We start from the raw sequence: 27,730 nt of genomic DNA on the forward strand, positions 1-27,730 counted from the left end.
TGAATGTTGCTTCCCGATCGACGAGCTACCATGGATAGATCACAAAAAAATTTCGAGCAGGTTGCAAAGGAAGAATTTGTTCATCCTCCACTTCCACAAGCATTGCCATCATTTGATCCAATTTCACCTGTCAACGCCACTGAAGTCGAGGAAGTAATAGAACGAATGAAATCGGGGAAAGCAACAATACCTGAAGACAATACATCTGAACTCTAGAATGCGAAGCGCTGGAACCCCAGACTGAAGCTTAGCGAATTCTTCAATCGGGTTATTTAAAAAAGTAGAAAACCCTCTGAGTGGCAAGAAAGCACCACAGTTCCAATATAAAAATATAAAGGTAGTAGTTCAAATAACCGTGAATTAAGCTGTGAATCAATCAAGTTCACAAGAACTGCAGACCTAGTAAAGCAATTCATGCTGCGCCGTTTCTCATGGAAAAACATCGTGAGAAGCATCGCCTTCTTTGGACATCCAATGTCCAGTGCCCTATACACTGTTTTATGCAGATGATGTTTTCCTAGCGTCTAATAGCAAAAATGATCTCGAGCAAGTTGTCCAAAAATGGAATGATCGCCTCATGCAACACGGCCTCTGATTGAATGTGAATAAAACTAAATTTTTGACGACCGATCCCCCCACAATTACTGTCAACGGCAGTGAATTGCCCACAACTGAGCCATTTAAATATCTCGGGTCCACAGTTAGATACTAGACAGCTACCTCACTCCCCCTTGCCCCTCAAGGGGGGAAATCAGTGCGAGTACACACGATTTCAAATTGTTTTGCCCTTGAGCATGAGCGAGATGTACCGAAAACCCGATCAGCTGTGTTTGACATACCGCCCGGACTTGCCAATGTATTGGTGAGATTGGCAAGTTTTTGCTTATGTATAAGTGAATACGTGAAACAACTTTTTGCTATATGGATGAGCACGCCGTAGTACCAGAATAGCAAAAGCTCAGCGATCTCTCTCTTACCAATACGATTTGACAAAGATTATGTCTTTTCCTTGTTTAGCGTCTCTGATGTGTACAGATAAGCTTCTGAAAGCACATTTGCAAGTGGGGTCATTTTTGTAAAGGTACTGCCTATAGTAGATCTACTGTGCTCGGGTCAATGCTATCAGCCAGGAGAACTGCTTCAAGTATATGCGCAACCTGCATGAAGTAGCGTTCCACACCTGGAGTCTTCGTGATCGACGTATCAACGAACGTCTCAAATCTAAAAGTTACCGCAGTGTCGTCCGGCCTGTCACTTGCTATGGTCCTGAGTTTTGTCCGATTCTTGCGGTAATGCAGACGAAGATGTTGCTTTAGATTGGTGGCGAAATAAAGATATCCGCGATCGATATGGGGTTGCACCGATCGTGAAAAAATTGCAAGAGAGGCGCCTTCGATGGCATGGTCACATAATTCATGTTAACGAGAATTCACTTGTCAATATTAGTCTGAACATTAAAGTCGATGGTAAATGACCAAAAGGCCGGGCGAAACAACGGTGGCTTTATACGCTGGATGGCGATTTGAAATCCTCGCGATTGCATACAGATCAAGCCTTTGATAGAACAAAATGGCGCAAACGATCACGATGAGGGGGAATTGCTCAAAATATGTGCTTGTGAGAATAGAGGATGAGCAAATTCTACCGTTGAAAAATTGCAAAACCTATTGACTGCCACCAATGAGATTTGAACCGCGACCTTCCCTACGACAGCCTTGTGCTTTAGCCACTCAGCTATTCGGACACAGTTAGATATTACTTTCGCTAATACTGCAGGCATCTAAGGATGGACCTTGAACCGTCCAAGTAGCCATTGAAGTTATTGTCTTAAGTGAAAGTAAAACGTCAAGAAGAAAATTGACGAACTAAATATAAGATAGACTTGGGCCTATTGAAGCAAATAAAATTTGAATCTATAAACAGATTCTGAAATCGATTTAGATATACAGTGTACAAATCTGGGATTCTAGCTGCAAATCAAATTTAGAACAAATATAAACCTTCCAAAAAAAATACTCCGATGTATAGTTAATGTTCCTTGGTATGTGCATAATAGTGCTCCATGCTCTGGAAGTAAAACTGGTATTAACACCCAATCCATCGTGTGTCTTTCTGAAGATTTTGGATCCCTCATAAAAGAAAGCATATTAAATGCTTCGATTGTGTTAATGGCAAGACCTATCATTTGAAACCAGATATGAAAAAATTCTTTCATCCACCATAAACGGTTATTATCTCATTCTAAAAAGGCGCATTCAGTAAAGATGCATTTGTCACATTGCCGAAATTATCGTCAGCCAAGCACAGTTTGTCAAGAACTGTGGCACTGCTGACACTATGCAAGCAGTGGGATTGCTCATATAGAGACAATGGGAGAAATATTCTATGTATATTGCATTTATCGATTTAGCGAAAGCGTACATAATGTATACTGGGACAATACCTACGTTGTATGAAAGGAAACCGTTGGCTGATTAGGCAGCTCTTCGTCGATATTCACCAAGCGTTTTCTCATCACTCCTCTTTGTTCTTGTCATGAACATTTTCACACGTAACATCCAAACTCCAAGACCCTACACATTGCTCTACACGAACATATAATGTTTTCCTAACGTCTAACAACAACCCGCCGTGGAGGAAGTCCCCGAGTAATATGCGAGAAACTGGAAAGGGCTAGGGCGCGAATGGCATGATCCGCATTTTACAATTAACACGCACCGGAGTGCAACTGTTCACCAGTTGCTAGCAGAGTTCGCTGCGGGGGTAAATGCTAATCTAGTAATCAGCAAGCAATACCGAAACAGGGACCCGGCTTCATAGTATCTCGACTTATCGGGCACCGCCGCTATCTGGATTCGGGACAACGTTCGACTTCGTGTCGTTACCTAAGGCCGAAGAAATGGGTTTGCCTGGATTCGGTATTTAGAGATAACGGTTTTTAGCGCGCATCTGACGTCAAATGAGACGATACCGGGCTTTCGGCACCGACTTGATTTTCTGGAAAACGCCATTTCGGGCACGGAGGTGCGATTCCTGGTAGGCGGTAATTTGAATGCTAGGGCCCTTGAATGGGGCATGCCTCAGCGGATTTAGGAAATGGCGGCGAGAACCGGGCTCATAGTTTTAGACATCGAATCCACACCAACGTTTCGGCGCCCAGGCTGTGAAGGAAGCATGCCTGACATCACTTTTGCGTTGGAATCCTTGGCGTCATCGGTGGACAAGTGGCGACTTGTCTATAAGTTTGTTACCCGAAAAATCGGAGCTCTGCGGACGCCTTGCATGCTAAATACCGACCAGACTCGCGCTGATCAACAAGGGAAAAGGAGACCCCGAGCTCCCGTCTGCATACCGACCACTGTGCATGCTTGACACGACCGGGAAAGTACTCGAGAAGCTCATCAGGAGTAGACTCACTGAAGCGATATCCCCAAGGCAGTTCGGGTTCAGAACAGGGAAATTCACAGTGGATGCTATTATGGAGGTCGTAGATGCGGTTTATCGAGCGCATTTCGACGGATAGTGCTCCTCATAACGTTTGATGTCAGAAATGCCTTCAATTCCGTAAGCTGCACAGAGCTGCTAGACACATTAGAAAATTCATTTTACGTGCCAAGCTACCTCTTGCGGATATTGAGCGATTATCTGAAAGACCGCTTCTTGCTCTATGAGACGATAGGGGGCCACAGGAGGATGGAAATCACGTCGGGGATAGCACAAGGATCCATCCTAGGGCAGGACCTCTGGAAGGCTTCCTACGATAGTTTGCTGCGACTCGATATGTCCGAAGAGTCACGCCTGGTCAATTATGCAGACGACGTTGCGGCAATTGTTGCCGGAAGCACTGAAGAACAGGCGCAAAGCAGACTTGGCATATGATGCGACGGGTAAGCGGATGAATGAATGCTCACAATTTCAGCCTTGCGCTGAAAAAAACCGTCATTTTGACCAGGAAGAGAGTCCCGACCCTGCGTTCAATATCGATCGGCGAGTGGACTATACAGTGAAAACCAACAGTTAAATACCTTGGTTTAATGCTTGACTCGCAGATGAGCTTTTTGGTGCAAATCAAAGCGGCAGCCGATAGGGCTGCAGCTGGAGTCTCGGCCTTGAGTCGGCTAATGGCGAATGTTGGGGACCCTATATCTACTAGGAGGTGTCTCCTTATGGGAGCAACGCAGTCGGTTCTGCTCTATGGCGCGGAGGTATGGGCTAATGCCCTTGACAAGGAGGTGCATCGTAAGCGCCTTGCTCATGTGCAGAGGCGGGGAGCTTTAAAAGTGGCGTTTGCTTATCACACTGTCTCAGAACCGGCGGTAATGGTGATCGCGGGAGTGTTTTCCGTTGCCCTTCTTGCCAAGGAGCGTAAAGCTATCTACCGCGGTAAGGGCGAAAATTTAAGAGAGGTGGTTTCCCATGAATAACGTCAACGCAATCTTATCGAGTGGCAATTCTCTTGGGCAGCCAAGGGGCAGATGGACTGTGCGGCTTATCGACAATTTAGACCCATGGCTGAACCGAACGCATGGTGAGATTGATTACTTCCTAACCCAACTACTAAGCGGGCGCAATTTGTGCGAAAACGCATTCATCTACCCTACTTCCAAAAAAAATCTCTCACAACAAAGTTAACTTTAGTCAGCCCCTCAAAACATGAATTGATCGCGTCATGCAGCACGGTCTGCGGCTAAATTTGTGGAAACCTGAGTTTCACACGACATACATACCTCAATAAAATCGGTACGCCCGGGGTGCGGCCTACTCAAAATATGAAATCTAGGCATCTCGCTTTGGTGTTTTGAGTCAATGATAAACTACTCCATGAACTGGCTTAAGGGGGTCATCCCGTGTGTCGGGTTGGAGAAATCGATTTTTTTTTGCATGAATTTTATCTATATATAGTGGAGAATATGTGGGCAAAGGGATTTTCCGATATTCCGAAATCACAGTGTTAAACATGTAAGGAGTTTGCAGCCGCGGCTAGAGTACTCCATGAGAAAGAGCATCGAATCTTTTTTTACCTGTTAGTTTTTTACCTGAGCCTTATAAATTCGAACGCAGGTATAAATATAAAAAAATGGAAAACCAATCAATTGTCTAAACTTATTTGCTGTTTGGAATAAAAAGGATAATCCAGTCTAGAGTGAGCACTGAAAGGCTTTCAAGCTATACTCAGTTATATTTTGTTGTAAGTATTGTGCTGTTTGTGTGTTCAGTGATTTTTTTAAATGGATCGTACGAAGGGTAATCGCTTTAACGTTCAACGTCATGCTCGCACTAGAAAACGAGTATTTCATGGGAATCGATACTTATCAGAGAAGAAAAAGGACTTCGCATCAACATCAGCAAAGAAACTTTTAGCAAGCATGAACATGGATGTTCCAATTGCGACAAGTTTTGTATATTGTATATTGGATTTTGCTGGAGTTTTCTTCGGTATTTCTGCAAATAATAGAATATACGTGGTATTAAAAAAGGAGTGCGTTCGACATGTTGAGAAAAGAATGGGAACGCGGCTTAGAAATGCAAAGAAGAATCACAAAGACATTGGTTGAAAAGGGGCTGGAAAACTTACTGATAAGATTATTAACGACCTCACTACATATTTTGGGCTAGCTATTCGTCGACACGTAAATTCGATAGAAGGAATGAAGCAAGAAATTGGGGCAACTTTCTTCCATAAATGTTCTACAGACGAAAATCCTCAGCATCAGAATTGTCCAGCAGGCGAGGACAGTTGGTGCAAATGGCGCAAAGCGGAAGCTAAAGGAGAACTGGATCGTTTCCACCCCGAGAAGGCACCTTTGACTGAAGAAGTTCAAACAGTCATCAAACCAATCTACGACGATTTGTCACGAGATGATCTCTTGAACAGATGTTTAGGAGCAGAGACCCAGAATAACAATGAGTCGTTGAATGCATTGATCTGGACTTTCGCTCCTAAACACCTTCATTCTGGGGCCAAGGTGGTAGAAATAGTGTAAAATACTGTAAACTTATCCACATTATCTCATTGCCTACTATGTAATATTTTCTCTAAAATACTGTAAATTCATATGTACCGGCCTACTAAGTATAGGTAAAAATTGTATAAAATAGGAAATATGAATTAAAAATACATAGTTCGTTGGAACTATCGAACAAAAGCCTAACGTGTTTTATTTTGTGGAGTCCAGGCAATTTGCTGCTCCCAAAATTTACACTGCTTGACTAGATCATTGTGGAGTTCAGGCAATTGCTGCTCCCATAGCTGGTTAGTCTGGAGTTTTGGCATTTAGCTGCTCCGACTAACCATAAACTAATTTACAAAGAAAGAAGAGTAAGGGATTGCCAAGTGGACTGGCAACAACCACATAAAGTGACACATCACATGGCGACCGTGACAGTCTAAAGACTTCGTACATAAGTAACAGTCTAAAGACTTCTGCTTACTATCGTTTCTACTTACTATCATTTCTACTATTGTGAAAATTTGAAAATCAAGGTCGTGTAAATGAACGACATTGGGGAAAAGTTCGACCAGCTTTACCAGAAAATCTGGCGATTGCTCAAAAAACCAGAGCGAAACACCGGAGGCATAACACTATATAAAGTTGGAGAGCAACCACCACGCTGGAAGCCGTCAGAATCAACCCCGACAGCTGCGGTTGGTGACAGGCTTGCGGGACCACGACGCTTTACAATGGCAGAAAATGTTTCGAACAGCAAAACCTCATTAATTTTGCGTGCCGGCAGTCTTACAAATCTATCCGACACAATTGCAAAGGCAATTGCAGTCGATAAACCAATTCTTAAAAATGTTTATCATTAACAATACTTCAGAAAACCGCATTACTAACAAAAACATGCAGCCTGATCAACTGCACGTTTTCGAGGTTCTATCACCTGATGAGGTAGTGCGTTTACCGGAATTGAAATTGCGCAATATAAAAATAAAAATACTGATATAGAAATAGACGTTATACATAAAAATAAAGTCCAAATAAAGCGGTATATAAATTTAAATAATAACCAACCAATTGAACCGGCATTAGTGCAGGAACTCACAGAGTTGGAAAAATATCTAAATAATAGGTTTCAGATCAAGACTCTGAAATTATCGGCCGAAAGTGAATTATTCACTGTATGAAATACAACCGCATTTAAAACGCTAGCGAATCATACTTTGAAAAATATGGATATCCAAATATACAAACCACTAATTACAATAACGGACAAATCGAAAATAATAGAAGTAATAGTAGTATAACACTCACTCTACTCCAACAGCAGGCCACATTGGACAGAGTAGAATGTATAAAAAACTTCTAGAAAAAGCAAAGAAAAAGACAAAAAACCAAAATGACCCAAAATGTAACCCATTATCATTGAAAATAGGAGATCAAGTTTTGTTATCCGTCGAAAACAGACGAAAACTAGACCCATTGTATGAAGGTCCTTATAGCATAATATCAATTGACAATGTAAATTGCCTGATAAAAGACCAGGACAATAAAATATCTAAAATTCACGAAAATAGGTTAAGACGAATAAATAAATAAATAAAATAAACAAAATTGCTTTGAAATTGCCTATACTGTTGAAAATACTATTATAATTATAAATATACCACCTAATTAATCAATACCAATACAATATATTACAATAAGTAGACTTTAAAAATATTACTCATTATTGTTAAAAAAAAAAAACTTCTAACTATACATAATATAAACAATAAAGAAAGAACGAATTGTCTACCGTTCCTAAAGACAATTCATTTTTTTTCAAAAGGGGTAAGGTGTAAAATACTGTAAACTTATCCACATTATCTCATTGCCTACTATGTAATATTTTCTCTAAAATACTGTAAATTCATATGTACCGGCCTACTAAGTATAGGTAAAAATTGTATAAAATAGGAAATATGAATTAAAAATACATAGTTCGTTGGAACTATCGAACACAAGCCTAACGTGTTTTATTTTGTGGAGTCCAGGCAATTTGCTGCTCCCAAAATTTACACTGCTTGACTAGATCATTGTGGAGTTCAGGCAATTGCTGCTCCCATAGCTGGTTAGTCTGGAGTTTTGGCATTTAGCTGCTCCGACTAACCATAAACTAATTTACAAAGAAAGAAGAGTAAGGGATTGCCAAGTGGACTGGCAACAACCACATAAGGTGACACATCACAATAGCCACTTTTCTGGCTGTAATTATTTTCAATGAAGGATTCAATGGCATTCTCAAAATCCTAGTGACAATGGGATGTCAAGTTGGCCACATATGTCAGGTTTATGTCGACCGCCGTAATGAAGCGCGAATTTGGCGGTCGGAACGACGATCGACTGACCTCGCTAAAAGAGCCAGAATTGAATCCAGAGAGCAACAATCGGCCTTACAATACCTTTTTGAAAAAACGGAGGGTGCTCTCTATGGACCAGGTACAGCAGATTAATGGTGAGCTAAAATTTTACCGTTGATAATCACATTTAAATTTTCAAATGCGTTTTTCTCGAAGCTGCATCTTGAAAATCGGCTGCCACCATAGCTCAAACTCTATCCAATCAAATTCTTTGAAATTTTCACGACTTCTTTAAAACATATTTCTACGGTCCGCAAACTAGGATAATTGCAATCGGACGGGTCGTTTTTTTTTATTCATAAAAAAAGCAGTAAAAAAAACACCAAAATCCAAAAAATTAAGTTTAAAAGCCCACCAAAAATTTACCTTTTAATATTTTCCAATTATCCTAGTTTGCGAACCGTGGAATATTGTCCACATTAAAATGCCGTTTAGTTTTTTTTTCATCAGATGAACACAGCGCCCTCCAGCGTGGCAGCGGAAAAACACTTTGTTTTGGAGATGGATACATAAATTGACACGTACTCCGAAAACTAGCTACGACATCAAGCTGAAAAATTTATCACATATGCTAGAGATATCAATAAACATATGGTGAAAAAATCACGTTTCTATCTTTATCCAGTCCTACAAAATAATTTTACAAAAAAAGCCAAAAAAAATGGCCTTCACACGGGATGACCCCTTTAACGCATACATTGGATCGGAGGCATAACCCCTTGTAATCACGTACGAAATCCTCGTGAAGAAGTTACCAAACAAACTAACTAAGGTTGACATCAATATTCAAGTCAATGGGGAAGTATTTAAAGATGGACCGATGCAGCACTGCCTTGATACGCTAAACGGTGATTTGAAAACCTCTAGGATTCCACCCAGGCCAAATCTGCGACCGAGAAAAGTGACGAACCAAATTAAAAGCAACTAAGGATTTCATTTGTAGTTTTTTTGTAATATGAAATTAGTACTTTTAGCACTGCATATGTGAATTGCAAATTTTCCTCATTTCAGAGTCGTTGAAACAACACTATCTGTACCCAACAATTGGCTATAAGATATATTTTCTGCTAATCAGTTTAAATTTCAAGTAATCCAACTAAGTGTTCTTCAACTTAGTGGACTTCTTGTAAATACACAAGTGGGAGGAATGAAAAGCAATATATATTTTTCAGATTCTTTTATTTTATGAACTTTACAATATCTGTCCATACTTAATTTTACATCACCTCATAATTTATGTTTTACATAACAAATAGCCATTATACAATCAAACGAAGGACAAACGAAATTATCACAAAACACTTGTAAAATGCAAAAAATAATAAATTATGTCGTATTCTATGCTGAACAACTAATGAATTCTACGAGAACCAGAGAACACATACTTCGAATATCGTCTTCTATATGCTTTCAAATTTTCCATTTAATTTATTTTACATATTGTCCTATTACTACCACTACATTTTAATATCTTTTTCTTCTTTGTCTGTTTTTGTCAACGAGTCAATCTTACATTTTATATGAACTCCATCTATATAATCTTTTATATTTATATTTACTTCAAGATACATATTACATATTCAATTGGAATTAGTTCGGTTTTTCCCTTCTTTCTTCATTTTATAAATTTGGTATCAATTATTGTTTACCCCATATATTTGAACTGTTTATTTCAAATTTAGTTTCTTCTATTTGGCGGTTTATTTTGTACGAACGATGAATGCACAGGTGTATGAGTATAGTAACTATGCGATGGTCTTGAAATAAATCATTTTCCTACCGGGCGCAAGTATGCGTTTAAAAAAACTATGTCCTTTTTAGCTTTAAAACAGTCAGAAGTGCCTTATTCAACATTTGTTCAATATTTAAATTAATGGAATTAGTTTGTCTTTTCACTCAAGTATTGCTTGACTGCTCCGTGCCGTACCATCAAGTGGACTGTTCCACTCAATAACGACGTTCTTGACATATATTTACAAAAAAACGTGAAGCTATACCTTGTGTAACTAGTGGTCAATAACATCAAAATTATTTCATCTGTCTTTAAATTTTTCTCTTTCAAAATCGTGTATATAAAAATATTTAAAACTATTTTCCCCTTTTGATCAATAATTCTTCTTTAGCTTCAACAAGTGTACATATAATGCATATGCATTCATTTTTGATGTACTGTATTGGTTACAAAAAGGAACAATGACTAGTAACTGTTAATAGGGATGTAAACTGTTGAAATTTGCGATTATCACTAGTTCACATTATCCATTTATGTACATTAAATAAAACGAAGCACCATAACGGTGAGATCTATTTAATAAAAATATATGTTTAAAACCCAAATTCAGCACTGTATTATCCTTTTGACACAGGCATTAAGTATCCAATGCCTTTAAATATGTATGAAAACTCATAAAGTCAACTTGCTTTATATTTTCTATCCAATAAGTACTAGTGATATCATCCTGCCTTTCGTACGAAATGAGCACTTCCTCTGAGTGTCGTTGGAAAGTATTAGGTAACCGGACAACTATGTGAATTCAGATATATGACACAAGTATGTAAAGTGTGGACACACAAGGAAATCAAGGAGCATTTGAACAGCCATAACAGCAACAAAGACGTAGTACATTAACATCTCTCGAAATGGGATATTAATGCAAAATTATGAAATTACGGCTTTTTTATTTCGGTATTATGCAAGTTTGGTATGGTCAGAATCATGTCACAACTGCCATACCCATTCTAGTTTTACACGTCTTCATATGAAAGTCAAAAGGCGAATATTGAATATGTTCATTCCGCTGAATAAATCTATGTATTTCTTCAGACAAAAAAGCCACTAAATACTTTTAATGGAGCTGCTAATTTACATTCGAAACTATTAATATGAAGAATCTATAGAATCTGTTTTAATGATGACACGTTCTTTTTTACGAGAAATAGACTGCTGGCTTTTCCATACGTGCAAACTGCTGCCATAATGTGCAAATATATTAAAATAATGTTTAATCGTTCTGTATGTGTTTCGCGTTGTAACTAAAACTCTTTCTTTGGACCACCCTTTCAGACTGCTAAACACGGTCAACATCAGCGGGACGACTGGATTCGACCTAGGGAAGCACAATCAATAGGGAGGAACCATTATTTTAAAATTGAATTTATTTCAAGCAAAACAAATCGATTTGCTTAAGGAGATCAAAATAAATCTTCGGCTTATTCTGCTTTTTCGCAACAAGTTGTTACGCTACTAGGAAGGGTCTGTCAAATTCGACGTCGATACGATGAAAACGTCAATCGATTGAACAAATTCAAATCTACCACATTTAAGGAATCGATAGAATACATAAAAAAGTCCAGCGACTCATTCTTCATAAACAGAATACAGTAACAACACATTATTTACGAACACGTAGGAAACAACCTTAGCCGTGGCAATAATTTCAAAAGCTGGTTGAATCGTTTAAATAAATGCCTCCAATGATCGAGGTGGAATTACTGATTATCGCCGAATAGACTAGAAGTAATGCGTATAAATTATTCAGTGTTCGCACCATACATACCTACTAGGACTAAATTTGATCGATCAAAGTGACGCAAATGTTACTGATTTCATTGATAAGTACAAGATAGTCCAAGCCCGATTTAGGCAATATAATGGGCAATTACTAGTCCACCTAATTAACATGCCTGCGTTAAAAATCAATGCAAATTGTTAATGCGAAGTCGCCGTGCAGCTTAAGTGTATGTATCTATTGCGATAATATCCCAATTCGTCAAATAGCCACCCCTATTCATTTAATGACTAGTTTTCGACATAGCCCCTAACGAAAGCAGGTTAAATTCTAGACAAAGGAATAGGCATATGGGAATTTCGAGAGAATAATAAAAGGAGGTCTGACTCATGAACGAAATAGAATTAGGAAGATAATTTCCTTGCAATAAGGCTATTGGTTTCATGCCTTAATTCACATTTCTCAACATGTGAATATCAAATGACAGAATAACATAAATGGCATCAAATATCAAAATCATTAATTCAGTTGAATATTCGGACCCTTTCGGTAGTGGGGCTTGTCATATTTTACACCCAAATCGGTATTCTTCTTTGTTCAAAGCTCAAATTTATTAATCGCTATGAAAGACATTTCCCCCCAATTAACCATTATACCAAAGGCATCACCGAAAAAGCAAACCAATAGAGATCAAGCAACAGGAAATTCAAGTTGAACAATTACTCTTGCCATTGGACAATGTAGTTGAAAGTGATAGATCCAATACGGAAGCCAGGCAAATCTTTCATTGAACTACCATTCTCATATTTACCGAGTATTGTCTACCTCTCCTAATTCCGCCTGCAATACTTTATTCACTTCTTATGCTTCATGATTTCTTGCACGGCTTCTAGTTCCAGAGAATACATCCAGTCATAGAAGACGTTCCATCCTGTCATCTAACCAGACCTTCACGTTACTGCCTTTTTCTACAGAATGTTAAAGTCGGCACATTGACCACATAAAAAACCATTATTAAGAAAAACTGCGAAGCTTTCTATTTGTTGACTTTCTCCAAAAAAACCTATTTTTGTCTTCGAGATGAGTACTTTTTTAAGATATTATACGTACAGCTGTTTTATCCACTCCTTGTTCTTTAAATTGTGATTAACCCATTCCACACGGCGAGCGCACTGACGCGTCATGGAGTCCATTTCGAGACACTGAACCAAAATGGCTGCCGTGTTGAATGGGTTAAAATAAAAGAAACTTATAAACTCTGGCAATAGTAAAAAAATCCAGGTTTGAAGAAAAAATTAATGGGATTCCCTATGCACCGAATATCAAAAGTTCTTACATTGTTACTAGTTCCAAGTACGAGCCTTACATATTTCTACTATTAATGTACTAAGGGATTTTTAAATAAGTTCTGAAATCATACAGAATAACCATTTTTCAAGAGTTTAAAAACAACTTCCAACCAAACGAGATCTAAATCCATTTTTAATATCTTATGACGTCACTTCTGTTTCAGTGAACTATTTATTAGATGGGTATCCTTGACTTGACCACCACACCAGTTTAAATTTATAACAACGTAACAAATTATTCGGTTACCACCTCATGAAAACGCAGTGAAGTTAGTTCACCAAGAGTAGAAAAAAACAAATTTGCTTCTCCATTCAAGAACTCCACTGCATCAATGTGAAGTCAAAGCATTGAACCACATTTACCCGCCCTTGCTCTCTACAGTTACCATATGTATTATGTAGTTATTTTAACTATTGTACTAGAAAATTATTATTAGGTATTTTATTATTCAGCTTAGTGTTGATATTCCAAATACTGTATTCCAATTGCATTCGAAAACAGAAACGCTTTTCATCGCTTATTTCATCTAATATGCTAATGTAGAAAGCAAAACATGAATAAAATCGATTTATCAGTTTATCATCTAGTTTAGCACAATACCGATCGTTGATATGATATTCTCAAAGCATGAATTTGAAGCGTATGCAGTTGATCACTTATTCAAATTTTACGGGCATGACGGGAAACAATTAGTTTCGATAGGTTGGACGTGAGTCATTGTATGTAATTCAACGGGAAGCTCCAAATGTAAGATACTAAACAAACCAAGAATTATCACCATAAATTTGTTTTTATGACGATTGCATGAACTTTATATCGAACCAAAACGTTTGACTTTGTAGTTTTTCATCAAGTAATTGATATGTTAGGACAAACATAACTAAATGTAAATTAATATAATCACAAATAAAGATTCGGCGGGTTTTTAGTTTTTTTTAGAAAATTTTGAATAAATTACATTTTATATACAATTTGCATTCCTACTTATTGTTTTCAATCTTTTATGGATCAATACGTGAAAGTTCTAGGTTCGGTAATCATCAACGCACAATGAATAATAACGAATACTATGATGACAAGATATCCACGCAAATAAGTACTGAAATGTGAAATAATCATTACCGAAATCAAATCTAATTGTGACTAATAGGAAATCAGTGGTAATCCAACAATTCTTAAAACGTAATTGCAATATCATAATGTAGTATTATAGATTCCATAAATATATATCTATTTGTATATAATATTTTTTGGTATCATTTACTCAAGACATTTCTTATAAAATACTGGTTGTGAACTAGATAGGTTGACATTTAAATTAAATATTTGTTTCCACGCATATTCTGTAGGACTACATGTCCTGATACAAAAGATGATTTTAATACTTTGCTCTGATTCGATGGCAACACGATTTAAACATTGTAAATGGCATAAAGCACCAAATGTTTGGAAACAAACATTTCACCATCAACACAACGATTTTGCTTCGCTTAAATACAATTTTATTTCATCTATATTTCATCCTGACTTTACCTCTGACCTTAAGTTCCTTTTCATTGTTGCTTTCACAATCGAAATAAACGCGATGGTAGGCAATTTAATATGTTGGCGCTTGATAGTCCGTCGATGCTGTAAGTACATAAATATTGGAAATTGAAGTACAATCTATCACATTTAGGATTAAAAATATGCTTATTGATTAATTTAAAAAGAAAAGACTATCTTCGCAATAAGAAGCGGTATATGAATCAATATGTTGTATTTAACAAAGACTAATAGTTATATTTGACAGAATCTACGGATGGGTTAGTGATTAGAGCCCTAAGCCGTAGTGACGCGAGTGACGGCGGGATTTATAAAGTTGGTTGGATAGTACAATCAGCTGTAAATAAGTAGCTCAAACAAACCAGGGTAATAATTCCAGGTGACGGAAAACCTGACCACTTTGCCTCCAAGAGTACCGTTACGGTCTAAACGTAGTAGTATTTTCAACGTAAGCCACGTTACGATACGGACAAATTTAACAGGTTCACTGTCCAATGAAGCGTATATGATTCATGGTCCTCTGTCGCGGCACGCTCATGAATCAAATATGATTCACAATATACCTTAAGTTTGAAACTTTATAGAATTCGAATTTGAGAAAGTAGAATAGAAGTTTTACCTTGGCTACATTAATGAAGCCGTAGTGTCTTAAAAAATGTAAAAACATTTGGTAATTTGTATGTAACTTTTATTCAATGACTTTTTAAAAAAATGTTATACATCATAAACAAGAAATAAAACGAATACGAAATAAAAGTAGAGCATAGTCAAATTCTTAAGGATTATTTTTAAAGTAAATAACAAACTCCTTTGGAAAAAGAAAGAAAAAAAAATGTAAAAATAACTTCTATTAGGAAAGTATAAAGGAAATATTCAACAATGAACGTTATTGAAGCAGTCTAAACAAAAAGCTTTCTGGCACTGAATACATTCCGTATGCACTTGCTTGGCTTTCGAGGCAGCCGGCATTCCTTCCTTGCGTAATTTTGTGTAGCAATTTGTACAACGTTTTCGCACAAGCATGTTGTTTCGTCGAGGAATTTCTGTTAGCTTATGTGTCGACAGCCCTTGGGAGGGAGGCCTAGCTGGTGTGGTTACGTTTGCAGAAGGTCCAAGAAGATGTCGAATAATTTGCTCCTGGACTTCTAGCATGGTAAGTGGAGCCCCGGTGGAATACTCGTTGTATATGCATCTCGCATTAACCACCGCTACTCTAAAAAGCAAGTCAACAGCAACTTTTTTGAACCAAGTCAGACTTTTGTGCAACGGAGAATGATATGAGGAAAGCTGGTCTGCTACATCTATGCCCTTCTTTGCATCGTTGTAATCGATGACGGCATTTGGCTTCAATGTTTCACCCAATCTCGTACGCACGCTGGTCATCTCGTTCCATGACAAGTGGATATCATGAGAACATCACGTTTATCATGCCACTTCAACACGGTAATATAGTTATCTTTTTGTCTAGCGACACATTGCCCTTTTTTCAGTTTCGATTTGGTAACGTTCAATGGCAATCCCACTCGATTTTTTCGTAAGGTTCCGCATAAGTCAGTTTTACGATCTTTTAAGTATTTTGCCAAAGGAACACTGGTATAGTAGTTGTCAGCAATAAGTACTCGTCCTTGATCTAGAAGTGGCTCGCATAATTTTGCAACGACAGTTCCAGGTTTATCTAGCCCCTCATACTGAATAGAGGCACCCGCATAAATTTCGTAAGACCATGTATAGCTGTTTACTGTACAGAGCTTATATACTTTTATACCATAAGAGCTGGCTTTAAAAGGATTGTACGTTTTTATTCGTAATCTTCCGTAAAATTTAATTATCGACTCGTCTACAACGATAACTTCCGGTGGAACATATAAACTTCGGAATTTTCCCACAAGTTTTTGTACGAGAGAATCAATTTTATGAGTTATGTTGCTGTTGTCTACCTGCATATCCGCAAAATGCCAACATCGAAGAATCGTCACGAACCTGTTGTATGACATCTGAATGGAATGCATAAGTGGACAATAGTACAAAATATCTAACTTCCAATAATGTTCTATTGACGGTAATATTTTTACACCCATGAACATAATTATACCGAAAAAATTTTTCAAATCGCCTTTGTCCACAGGTTTCCATCGTTTCATTCTGCTGTGTAGTCCGCTTCGAACATTTTGGTAAGTCTGGGCGTAATTATTTGTGTGCGTAACCATTTCTTCAATCAGACTATCATCCAAAAAGTATTCAAATATTTTTATAATATTGACTTTTCGATCTTCGTCTAATATTTCTTCAATATTTCGAACCCCCGGATTGCCAGAAAAGTTTTCTCTTCCTAAGGCTAATACATCACTTAACCATATCAAATTTTCTTGTTGTTCAAACGGAAGCTGGCGTGGGCTTCCTCTTACAGGATCGCTTTCCTCGTCGGTTGATTCGGAAGGACTAGACGATGCTCGATTCTTATCGTTTTCATTTGGTTGGCTTTCGCAAACATAGTTTCTATCATATTCGATGTCTTCGATGACATCTTCCATTTCCGAGTCTTCCAGCTCTTCTCCACTCGGTACGAATTCTTCATCACTTCCGTCACTGAAGTCCTCATCATCACTATCTTCTATCATTTCTCGAACTTCTTCATCTGTCAATTTCTTTTTTCCTGAACTCATTTTGAAGCTCTCACAACCAACTTTTTCTTCAAAATACCCGTACTTTCGCCTTTTTATCTCTGTACTGACGTTCCTTTGCGATCAACTGCTAAAATACTGATCGATGCAACACAAATTCCCAAATGCACAAATGTTATGTGTAATCGTGTTCAAACAAAAGAATAACGGTATAAACGCTATCTACATTTAACAACACTGCATTTCACCATAAAATGCAATGCCAGTGCGTCCAATAAGATAAAATTTCATATGAATCATATACGATTCATTGAGCGTGTGAATATAATGCACTTTCATGTCACGCTCATGAATCATATACGATCAAAACTTCAAATTTTAAATTTTCGAATTTAGAATACAATTTTCTAAATTGTGTATATTACATTTGTTATAGCATCGTATTCTAAATTTATTTTCATGGAAAAAATTTTGAGCGCGGAGGGACACCCTACAGATTAGTACGGGGACAGGGAACCTGTTAAGGCTAACAAACACTAAGAAATAAATACTATATTCATCAGGTCGAATTCAGGAATATGATATTTCCGCTAAGGACGACCCGTTTAGACACCAACAAAACTACTAATAAAAACACGCTTTTTTATTATTGGACGCAGAAAATAAAGTCAAACAATCCTCTATATGGTGGGACCAGGTGGGCTGAAACGGCTAACATAGAAAAATATTTTTTTTGGATAAAATTTGATTTTATTATACAATATAGTTGCCTTCGAAGGCGATACAACGATTATAACGATCATACAATTTTTCGATAAAATTTTTATAGTGCAATTTGGACTATTTTCGGCGATTACCTTTTCCTCTGAGAACAGGAAACAAGTCGGGAAACCGGAAGCTGGACGTTTCAGGTATGAAAGGTTTTTTGTATTTCTTTTATAAAGACATTTGAGTGTGAATTTGTCCCATTAGTACGTAACACGGAATATACGCATAATATAATATTATGTGATATTGACATTCAAAATCTTGAATTTCCAAGGAAGTGACAACTTTGACCTATTATAACTTTGTTAGTAATAGTGCGATTTCTCTATATTATAGCCTACATTGTTGCAAAATTTCGTGATGCTAGGATGAACTTAAGAGGGGTTCTGCAGTCAATTACTGAAAATTATAGTAATATATTATATTATTATTAACTTTATTCGAAGGTATTTCGGAGCCTACCTACCATATAGCGGCAGCTTCCTGATTTTTTTTCAGATTTTTCGGGGATCATTTTCGACCACCCGAACTCCTCGCCTTTCCAGCAAATGTCAAAACTAACATCAGATCAGTACTAACCTTTCATTTGGTACTCCAAATGACTATATTTGGTGAAAAAAATGTACACCCCCTTTTGCAGGTATGGGGACCTCCCCTTAAATTCGACGTAAAAGGATGTAACTCACTGTATGCGTGAGCGTTTACAGTTCCCACCTTTCCACCAAATTTTGTGTCAATCGCTACAACGGTCTCCAAGAAAAATGCATGCGACGGACAAACAGATAGACAGCAAACCGATTTTAATAAGGTCTTGTTTTACACAAAAACTTAAAAATACTGTGAATGCGGAAGCAATTCGAAACCCAATTCATGCAATTTTGCCATCGTTTTCACACGGTGATTGATGATCGTTTTGATTCTGGTGTGAAATAATGGGGCCATAATGAAGCAAGTCGGGAAACCGGAAGCTTGACGCTTCAGGTATAAAAGGTTTTGTGTTTCCCTATGTGAGGAACATTACCCAGTTCTCCATTGGCTGGAATGGAGAACTGCGTAATGAAATTGCTTCACGCATTAACGCAACCTGGATGAAGTGGCCTTCCACAACTGGTGTTCTTTGTGATCGACGTATCAGCGCACGTCTCAAATCGAAAATTTACCGCAATGTCGTCCGTCTGCCGCTCTCTATAGTTCTGAGTGTTGGGCGACTATAAAAGACAATGAACGGCGTTTTGCGGTAATAGAGACGAAGATGTTGCATTGCACTGGTGGCGTGACTCGTTTTGATCACATCCGAAATGAGAATATCCGCAATCGATATGGGGTTGCACCGATCGTGGGAAAACTGCGAGTCAGACGTTTTCGATGGTGTGGTTACGTAATTCACGCTAACGAGAATTCACTTATTAATATTGGTCTGAACATCGAAGTCAATGGTGAGCAACCAAAAAGCCGGTCGAAACAACGGTGGCTTGATACGCTGGTTGGGGATTTAAAAGCCTCGCGATTTCATCCTGATCAGGTATTTGATAAAATAAAATGGCGGAACCGATCACGACGAGCCGACCCCGCTTGTGAACGGGACAAAGGCTGAAGAAAAAGAAGATGTGAGGAGTGACGAGTGCACGACAACTCTGTGTCACATAGCTAAAAATTCCATTGCCCTCTATTTTTTAGAAAGCGATTTAAATAAATCATTTGGTGGAAAGCCCTGTATTGATTATGGTCAACCTCATACGCTTAACCTACATCAAATATAAAAAAGGGAATGGAATTCTAATATTTCACTCGAATGTCAATTATTCCCGTTAATTATGACGTCAGCATTTTATTTGCATGGCTTTGGAAGAAGTTAATTCGCGCGAAATTACTAAGTTTGAACTGCTATAACTTTGACGTTAATGGCCAAATTTCCATGAAATTTAGCACATATATACGAAATATTGTCCTCTATGCTGTTACAATTCGGAAGTTCTAGGATAAATTTAAAGGGGGGTTTTTCAGTAAATTTCTAAAAGTTAGTAATATACTATTAGTAAGTTTATTTGAGCAGATATCGGAATGGGACATATTTTGAAGCGTAGATTTCATCTAAGCGCACCACCCTGATTTTTTTCGGATTTTTATTTTGGGTAGTTTCCGAAAATGAGTCCTGTCTCACTTTAAGTGCGAACATTTTGACTCCTTACTCACACACTTTGCAGTTCACGCCAAAACTAATGTCAGTTTCGGAAAGTACAAATCGAGACCTGATATCCTACACGACTATATCCGGTGAAAAAAATTTTTGAATCCCCCCTTTGCATGAATGGGGAGCCCCCCTTTAAACTCCACCTAAATTTATGCCACTCACTGTATGCATGGGATTTCATAGTTCCCATCTGTCCACCATTCGGATCGGTTTAGCCGTTGAGGGAAAGTGCGTGTGACAGACAGACATTGAATCGATTATAATGAGGTTTTGTTTTACACAAAACCTTGAAAAAAGACAAATTTTAGGAAAAATGTCATATACGACCAAAGAAATAACAATGGGGCCACGTTTCGTCCTTTGTCACATATCGACGTATAAACACAGGTGTTTAAAGGAGGAAGAACTTCAAACACTAAATGCACCCTCTACACCAAAAAAAAAAACTCCGTGCATCGTCCTCGGTGCTCATTTTGCTTCTTTTAAACCTAGCAAACCACTTCCCAACGGTTGGTTTTCTTGGAGCAAAGTCCGAATAATGTATATCACACCACGCCTTGGCTTCAACAATATTTTTTTTCGCCAAAAAGCAATGCTTTATTAACACACGAAATTCCTTTTTATCCATTTTTTTCAAACCAAGAAAAGTTGCGTCACTCAAAATGCCCTATCCCAAAAACTAATAGTCCGACAGCTGTCAGATTTGTATACGTCTTTTAAAAGTTAGAGTTAACTAAAAATCATATGGATTTAATACTAGTAGCATCATGCGTGTTCTCCTACGAACTTTTCAGCCCAACTGGCATGCGCAGGCATTCAAACACGCAGTAGATGGAGAAACATGTAACTACATTACATATAATACAGTTGTATTAATTGGAGTTCGTCACAGAAAAGGAAGAAAACCCAATTTTGCACTTCATAAATAACAGCATGAAACCTTATCATGTAATCTTTTTTGAGTATAATAAATTGTTCCTTCATAATTTTATCAGGGCAATAATTCTTTGGATTGACCAAACAACAATTTTGCCTTGTGATCATATTATCACAGGCTTAAGTGCCCAAATAGCACGACGCAAACATGCTATTATGAAAGCTTGGAATTGAAATCAAATCTCACGGACGAAAATATAACCGCTCCTCCCTTCGAAACCGCTGAAGAACTCATCAATAGATCCTAACTATTGACATTGCCCACTAGATGGGACCCATGTCTCTGATTGAAGTATTAAAACCGAAATCGATTTCCAAGTGATTCTTTAATCAAAGGACGAACCGCTTTGAAATCAGAAAGTAAACTTCAATGACAGTTAATCGTCTCATTAAACATCCAAGTCGCGGAAGTGAACAGAAAACATTTTTTTGAGCTTACATAGTAGCAGTTGTAGACTCTTCAACCTACGCTTCATACTAAATCATTATTCAGAAGATGACTGCCATTTACAGGATTGCTCTTAGAATGCGTTGTGTCTTTGCTATCGTTTTGGATAGCATTTCCTATTACGAGAGTAATATCGACTGACATTCTGGAGGGTAATGTAATGCAAAGAGTATTTGGGCACCTAAAAACGGGAGAAATTATACCAAGTGGTACTCCAGGTTGGGTAGGGCCGAGTACCTTGCAAGAGAAACAAATTTATTAAGAAGTCATAAAAGGAACCGGAGATTGGATGGATCTTACAATGACGGACCTGAAAACGGAAACGGAAAAAAGACTTGTGAATTGTGTCATGGGACGTACGCTCTCTGTACAGGGCCGTTTTCTGGAGAAAAACCACTACCCCATATATTAGAGTGGTCATCCAGGAAACCATATATTCGGAGTAGGTTTCCTAGTAAGCCCAAAAGTGAAACCTGCAGTTACCTCATTGGCTTGGTGCAACAACACCAGGGCAAATCCCTTCTGACAATCTAGCGAAAATGAACACTGAAGGCATCCACAATGAAGTCATCCGTAACACCTATAAGGGGAAATGGATGACGCAAACATATTTATATATAACAGTCACAAAGAGTCGGAATGACTGCTTCGACGATGATAACAATGGAACGGAAGAATGATGCACACCAGGCCATGTTGCAAATTATCTTTGTCAAGGGAATTATCACCAAGAATTGCCTGAGAAAAAGAGCTACTCTTTATTAGGTTACGTAGATTTGAAGCTCTTGGTAAGTAAGAAGAAGCGCCTGAGAATATTGATGAGCATTAGGGAGTCATCAAAAATTATGTTTTCTGGGGATCTAAACAGATCATCAGTCATAAAATCTGGCGAAGCGGAATTGTATTGACCGATGTAAAAGACCGCAACCATCGAGCGTTCTAGCTCCGACACCGTGCGAAATTCCGAGAAGTGCGCCATGACAAAGGGAATTTGTTATTTATACTGGCCAGGAGAAGCTGCCGCAGATAGCAGAAGACTTTAACACCGTACACTAAATCAAGAAACAGGATGTGACCGCAAATCTTTCAATAGTTCTGTAAGGGACTCTCTACGATGACGAACATCTGAAGAGGTGGAAGCAACGCTTCACCACGGTTCTTAACCGTTTCAAATGCGGTGAAATTCCGCTCCTTGTGGGTGAAATGGCTAGATACCTAACATGCGGATAAGGATTGCCCCTCCAAATAACAGATAAATCACCGCGACCATCATTGCTTCTCCTCAGAGCTATTTATCGCTGCTTATACGGAAATCCTATGAAACAGAAATCTTTCCCAGAGAGTAGGAAGAATGACATGATCGTTAAGATTGCACTCCCGCACAGAGCCATGGACTTTGACCAAATGGGTTTCGAACAAGTAGAGGCAAACTGGCAGGACGTTGAAAGCATTGATCAATTTGTATATCTCGGAAACGCTGGCACCGAACCCAATGTCGCTTGATGCATTAACAGTGTTATCTGCCTTCGCTGCCTTGTCTAAAATCGGGATGTACAGTTATCGTTTAGACTGTTCTATGCTAATGTTCTTGCTATGTTGCTATATATATATATATAGCAAATGGAAATAACTACCACTGTTACTCAACAAATCCAAACCTTCATCAACGCTTGTCTGCAATGTATGATTTGAATACGTTAGCTTGATATAATTGCAGAAGAAAAACTTCATCGGTACATGGGCCTGTGCCCCGTAGACGAGTTGATCAAAATGCGAAAGTGGCAGTGGGTAGCTTATACATTACGGCAACAACTCCATTGCTGGCTACTCCATGCAGTGGAATCTGCTATCTCAAGAGGGCCGATGAATGAAATGCACCAGGAGCACATGGCGCAGAATAGTGGAGGAATGCAAGCGTCTCAGGAAGCCTTAAAAAGTACTGAAGCGCATTTCAGCAAATCACGAACGATGGCGCGCACGCGGTAGGGGTTAAATGGCACCCATATATCAAAGCAAGCAAAGTGTGTACCTAACTCGTAATGGTTAGGTGTCTAGTAAGTCAGACTATTCACTTTAGTGTCACACTGACATTCAGTCTTAGATTGCAATAAATTGACACAACTTTGAGCTATAATAAATTTGTTACCAATAGTGCTATTCCCAGTAAACTTGACAGGATCATGCTCTATATTACTGCAAAATTTGATGACTTTGTGAGAAACCTAGGCGGGTTTCCAGTCAATTGTCTAAAATTAATAATATACCATTATTAACTTTCTTTAAACAGATATCGGTATGGAAGGTATTGAAGGTTAGATGCAATATAGTTCCACCTTTTTTTCAGATTTTTCGGTTGAGTAATTACTAAGAATGTTTCTGTAAAAGCAATTATCATTTTCCAGTCCTCGCCTTCCCTTCTTGCATCAAATGTCAACAAGTCGGAAACCTGGAGGCTGGACGCTGCAGGTATGAAAGATTTTGTGTATCGCTTTTATAAAAGCATTTGAGTGGAGATTTGTCCCATCAGTACCTAGCACGTAATATATCCATATGTTATGTGAGAATATCCACTTTCGCGTGATACTGACATTCAAAGTCTTGAATTTGCACTTTGACCTATTATAACTTTGTTGGCAATAGTAGATTTTCCCCAAACTTGGTGCTTTATGTTAAAGCCTATATTGCTGCAATTCGTGCTTCTAGGATTCCAGGAAGAACTTAATGGGGGTTTTACAATCAATTGCTAAAAATTATAGTAATATACTACTATTAATTTTATTTGAAAAGATATTAGCATGGAGGATATTTCGGAGCCTAGGCATCACATAGGAGCAGATTTTTGGTTTTTTTTCAGGTTTTTGAGTTGGGTAGTTTCCGAGAATGGGTCCGTGAAAGAAATGATCAATTTCGATCCCCCGCACCTCCACTTTCTAACAAATTTGAAAACAAAGACCAACTTCGGAAAGTACTAAATGAGATCTTTCATGACTATATTTGGTAAAAAAAAAAATTTACAACCCCTTTTTGGATATATGGATATTCGACGTAGAATGATATAACTCACTGTATGCGTGAGCGTTCACAGCTCTCACCTTTCCACTAAATTTCGTGTCAATCGCTATAACCTTTTCGGAGAAAAATGCGTGTGACAAACAGGTAGACACACTAACCGACAGTAAACTGATTTTAATAAGGTTTTGTTTTACACAAAACCTTGAAAATGAGACTAGCTTTGGAAAGTACTAATCGAAATCATTTATTTAATACCTCACATGGTAAATTTGATGAAACAAATTTTTACACCACCACCCCCTCCACCCTCCGAACAAAATTCAAAAATGAAAATCTTACGGGCAGCCGAAAGAGATGTCGTACAAAGAGATAATTCGAAAGCCCTCCGACTTAACAAACGAGACTTCCATTGAAAGAACCTGTATACTTTCATACGGTATCGAGGAACTAATTGAACTACTTTTTTGCTAACAAGCCAGAACACCCTTAGTTTTAATATCTACAGTATACATAAAAGATACTGGAAAAATAGATCCGGCGGGCTTCTCTGATTTCATACAATACCTAAAACAAGATGCACTGGTAAAAATTCGCAGTACATCCAGCAAGATTAGAATCAATATCAAACGTTGATATAATTCACCGATTATACGACTGCAGAATGCAGAAAAGAAAGCATTTATGTGTATGTATACTTCTTTTTTGTTTCTTCGACCTTTTATAGGCATTCTTCTTATATGGTGGCGAAGCTCCGAAATACCCTCCATACCGATATCTAATATAAAGCTTGATCCTACCAAGTTTAGTGGAAATCGCACTATAACTAACAAAGTTATAATAGGTCAGAGCCGTCACTTCTTTAGAAATTATGAAATGTCAATATCACATAATATATTCGTTTATTACGTGTTACGTACTAATGGGACAATTTCACACTCAAATGTCTTTATAAAAGAAATACACAAAACTTTTCATACCTGAAGCGTCCAGCTTCCGATTTCCCGACTTGTTAAAATTTCAAATGTTTTCTATCGTTCGAGTCGCTCGAACAGATCAGCAGACAGTAATTTGCAAGGCTGCTGTTGGAGAGCTTATATAGCATATTGGAGGGTAATCTGTACACGTATCACACGATAATTTCAGAATTGTACTCTCAAAACTTTTATGGAACAATCCAGCTAATTTTCATCTGAATGATTTTAAATTTGAACTCTAACTTCTTTATAAGTCATATCCAAATACAATATTCATAATCAATCATCTCAAAATAATTTTACATCAAATTTAATATAAAAAAATAAATATTTGTCAAGTTTTTAATAGTTGTTATTTGTTAATATCCATTGAAGCTTGCAAAAAACTAATATAGATTGAAAAAAATATTGTGTCCCTATTATGGTTGCCTACATATTACCTCCTGCACATTTCCACCCATTGTTCATTTCCCCGAAAAAAACGTGTTCTCAAATAATCTACAACCACACCCCCTACTTTATACCTAAAACCAGAATCAACTATATTTTTATATATCTGAGGATATATAATATATAAAAACAACATTAAATTCTACTTTAGTTACTCTATTTTTAGTGAAAAAGTTCAGTTCAGTCTTCATCATGATCACGTAGTATAATTCCATAAAGAAAACTTTCATCGTTTCTGCATCTGATAATATTGGCGCGCTGCCGAAAGTTAGCTTCCTATCAAAATGTAGTAGGGACATAGACATAGAGAGCCTCCTATTGTTCTATCTGCGGTATCTAAATAATGCCCAATTCCTAATACACTTAAGAAATATGATGTGGAATTTTTAACAGATGTGACAGAGTAAGTAGATGCAACTATTATCAATCCCTTCACTGAATTGTGCAATATTATTTTCTATTAAGATAAAAGGAAAAATGGTGAAACAAATTCTAATTTTGAAAAAAATAAACATACAGTCAGGGATAAAACGACATGGTAAAACCTATTACCCATTTGATTTGTCTGATAAGCTTATGCTGATCGGCCTTCGACATCTAAACCTCCTGCAACGGCTTCAAAACCTGATGAAATGATGAAAGCGAGGATGATTTCGATTTAGTTTTATGATGGATAATTTTGGGTGGTGAATAATTATATTGACAACAAAATCAGTATGGTAGTTATTTGACTATTTCTATTGCCTTTTTAATTTGATGATTTTTATTGACGAAAACAGAATACAGACATTCGAAACCAAATCTAAGTAATTTGAGAATTAGTAGAACACACTAATAGAGGAAAGAACTAATCCTGAAAGTCGCCCCCACCCCACCTTCTTTCCTTAATAAGAAACATAGTCAAAACAAATTCAGTGGATATATTAAGTGCTATGTTCCTTGCGGTATTTCAAACCAGGTAAATAGTATAAAGAACAAAGTAGTAATTAAACAAGTTTGCGGTATATAAAGCCGAGAAAGCAAATCTTTCTCCATACAAATGCCCTTGATTTTTCTCTTGAAAGTTATCCCTGAATATATCCAAACGAAACAGTAAAAAGAAGAAAGAAACTAAAAATAAAACATGGATATAAAACCCCAGTGGGTATATATTCACAACTTCAATTCGGTATTAAACCCATTAGAATTGCCTCAATTGTAAAAAAAATTAATACTTACGTTGCTGCTGACCACTAAACGGAGCTTGGTTGTAGGTATCGGGTTCATTACCTACTGGATAACTAGAATATGCATTCGCTGCAGGATCCGATTCAAATGACGGGGCAAAAGCAGCTTCTGCGCCAAGTGTGTATCTTTTGTAAGCGAAATAAGCACTACCTCCCTGTGAAAATATTCAAAATGTTAAAATGTCATCTAAAAGCACTCTAACGAAACCTACCCAAGTAATTATTGAGAAAAACGAAAATGCGATCGCTGCCTGTACATTATTGACTCCATAGCCGGCTGGAGGTGGTGCAGCTTTACTCCACTGATTCCACAGATAACAGAAGGTAATGAAAAACATGAACGCCCAAAACGCTGC

General features: G+C 37.6%; 1 protein-coding gene across 2 annotated transcripts in view; it reads right to left on the reverse strand.

The window, feature by feature from the left end:
• Positions 1-9,506: 9,506 nt before the first annotated feature.
• The window catches only part of LOC119653755 (synaptogyrin), a 28,856-nt gene continuing 10,632 nt past the window's right edge, over positions 9,507-27,730 (reverse strand). For both annotated transcript variants that reach the window (XM_038058686.1, XM_038058685.1), the window contains exons 3-5: positions 27,587-27,726; positions 27,367-27,529; positions 9,507-14,832 (exon numbers count right to left, since the gene is read on the reverse strand). In XM_038058686.1, the coding sequence (XP_037914614.1) occupies positions 14,801-14,832; positions 27,367-27,529; positions 27,587-27,726 (335 nt within the window). In that variant the 3' untranslated portion in view covers positions 9,507-14,800. The remainder of the gene's footprint in view (positions 14,833-27,366; positions 27,530-27,586; positions 27,727-27,730) is intronic.

Source organism: Hermetia illucens, chromosome 4, assembly GCF_905115235.1.
Source record: "Hermetia illucens chromosome 4, iHerIll2.2.curated.20191125, whole genome shotgun sequence".
NCBI lineage: Eukaryota > Metazoa > Arthropoda > Insecta > Diptera > Stratiomyidae > Hermetia > Hermetia illucens.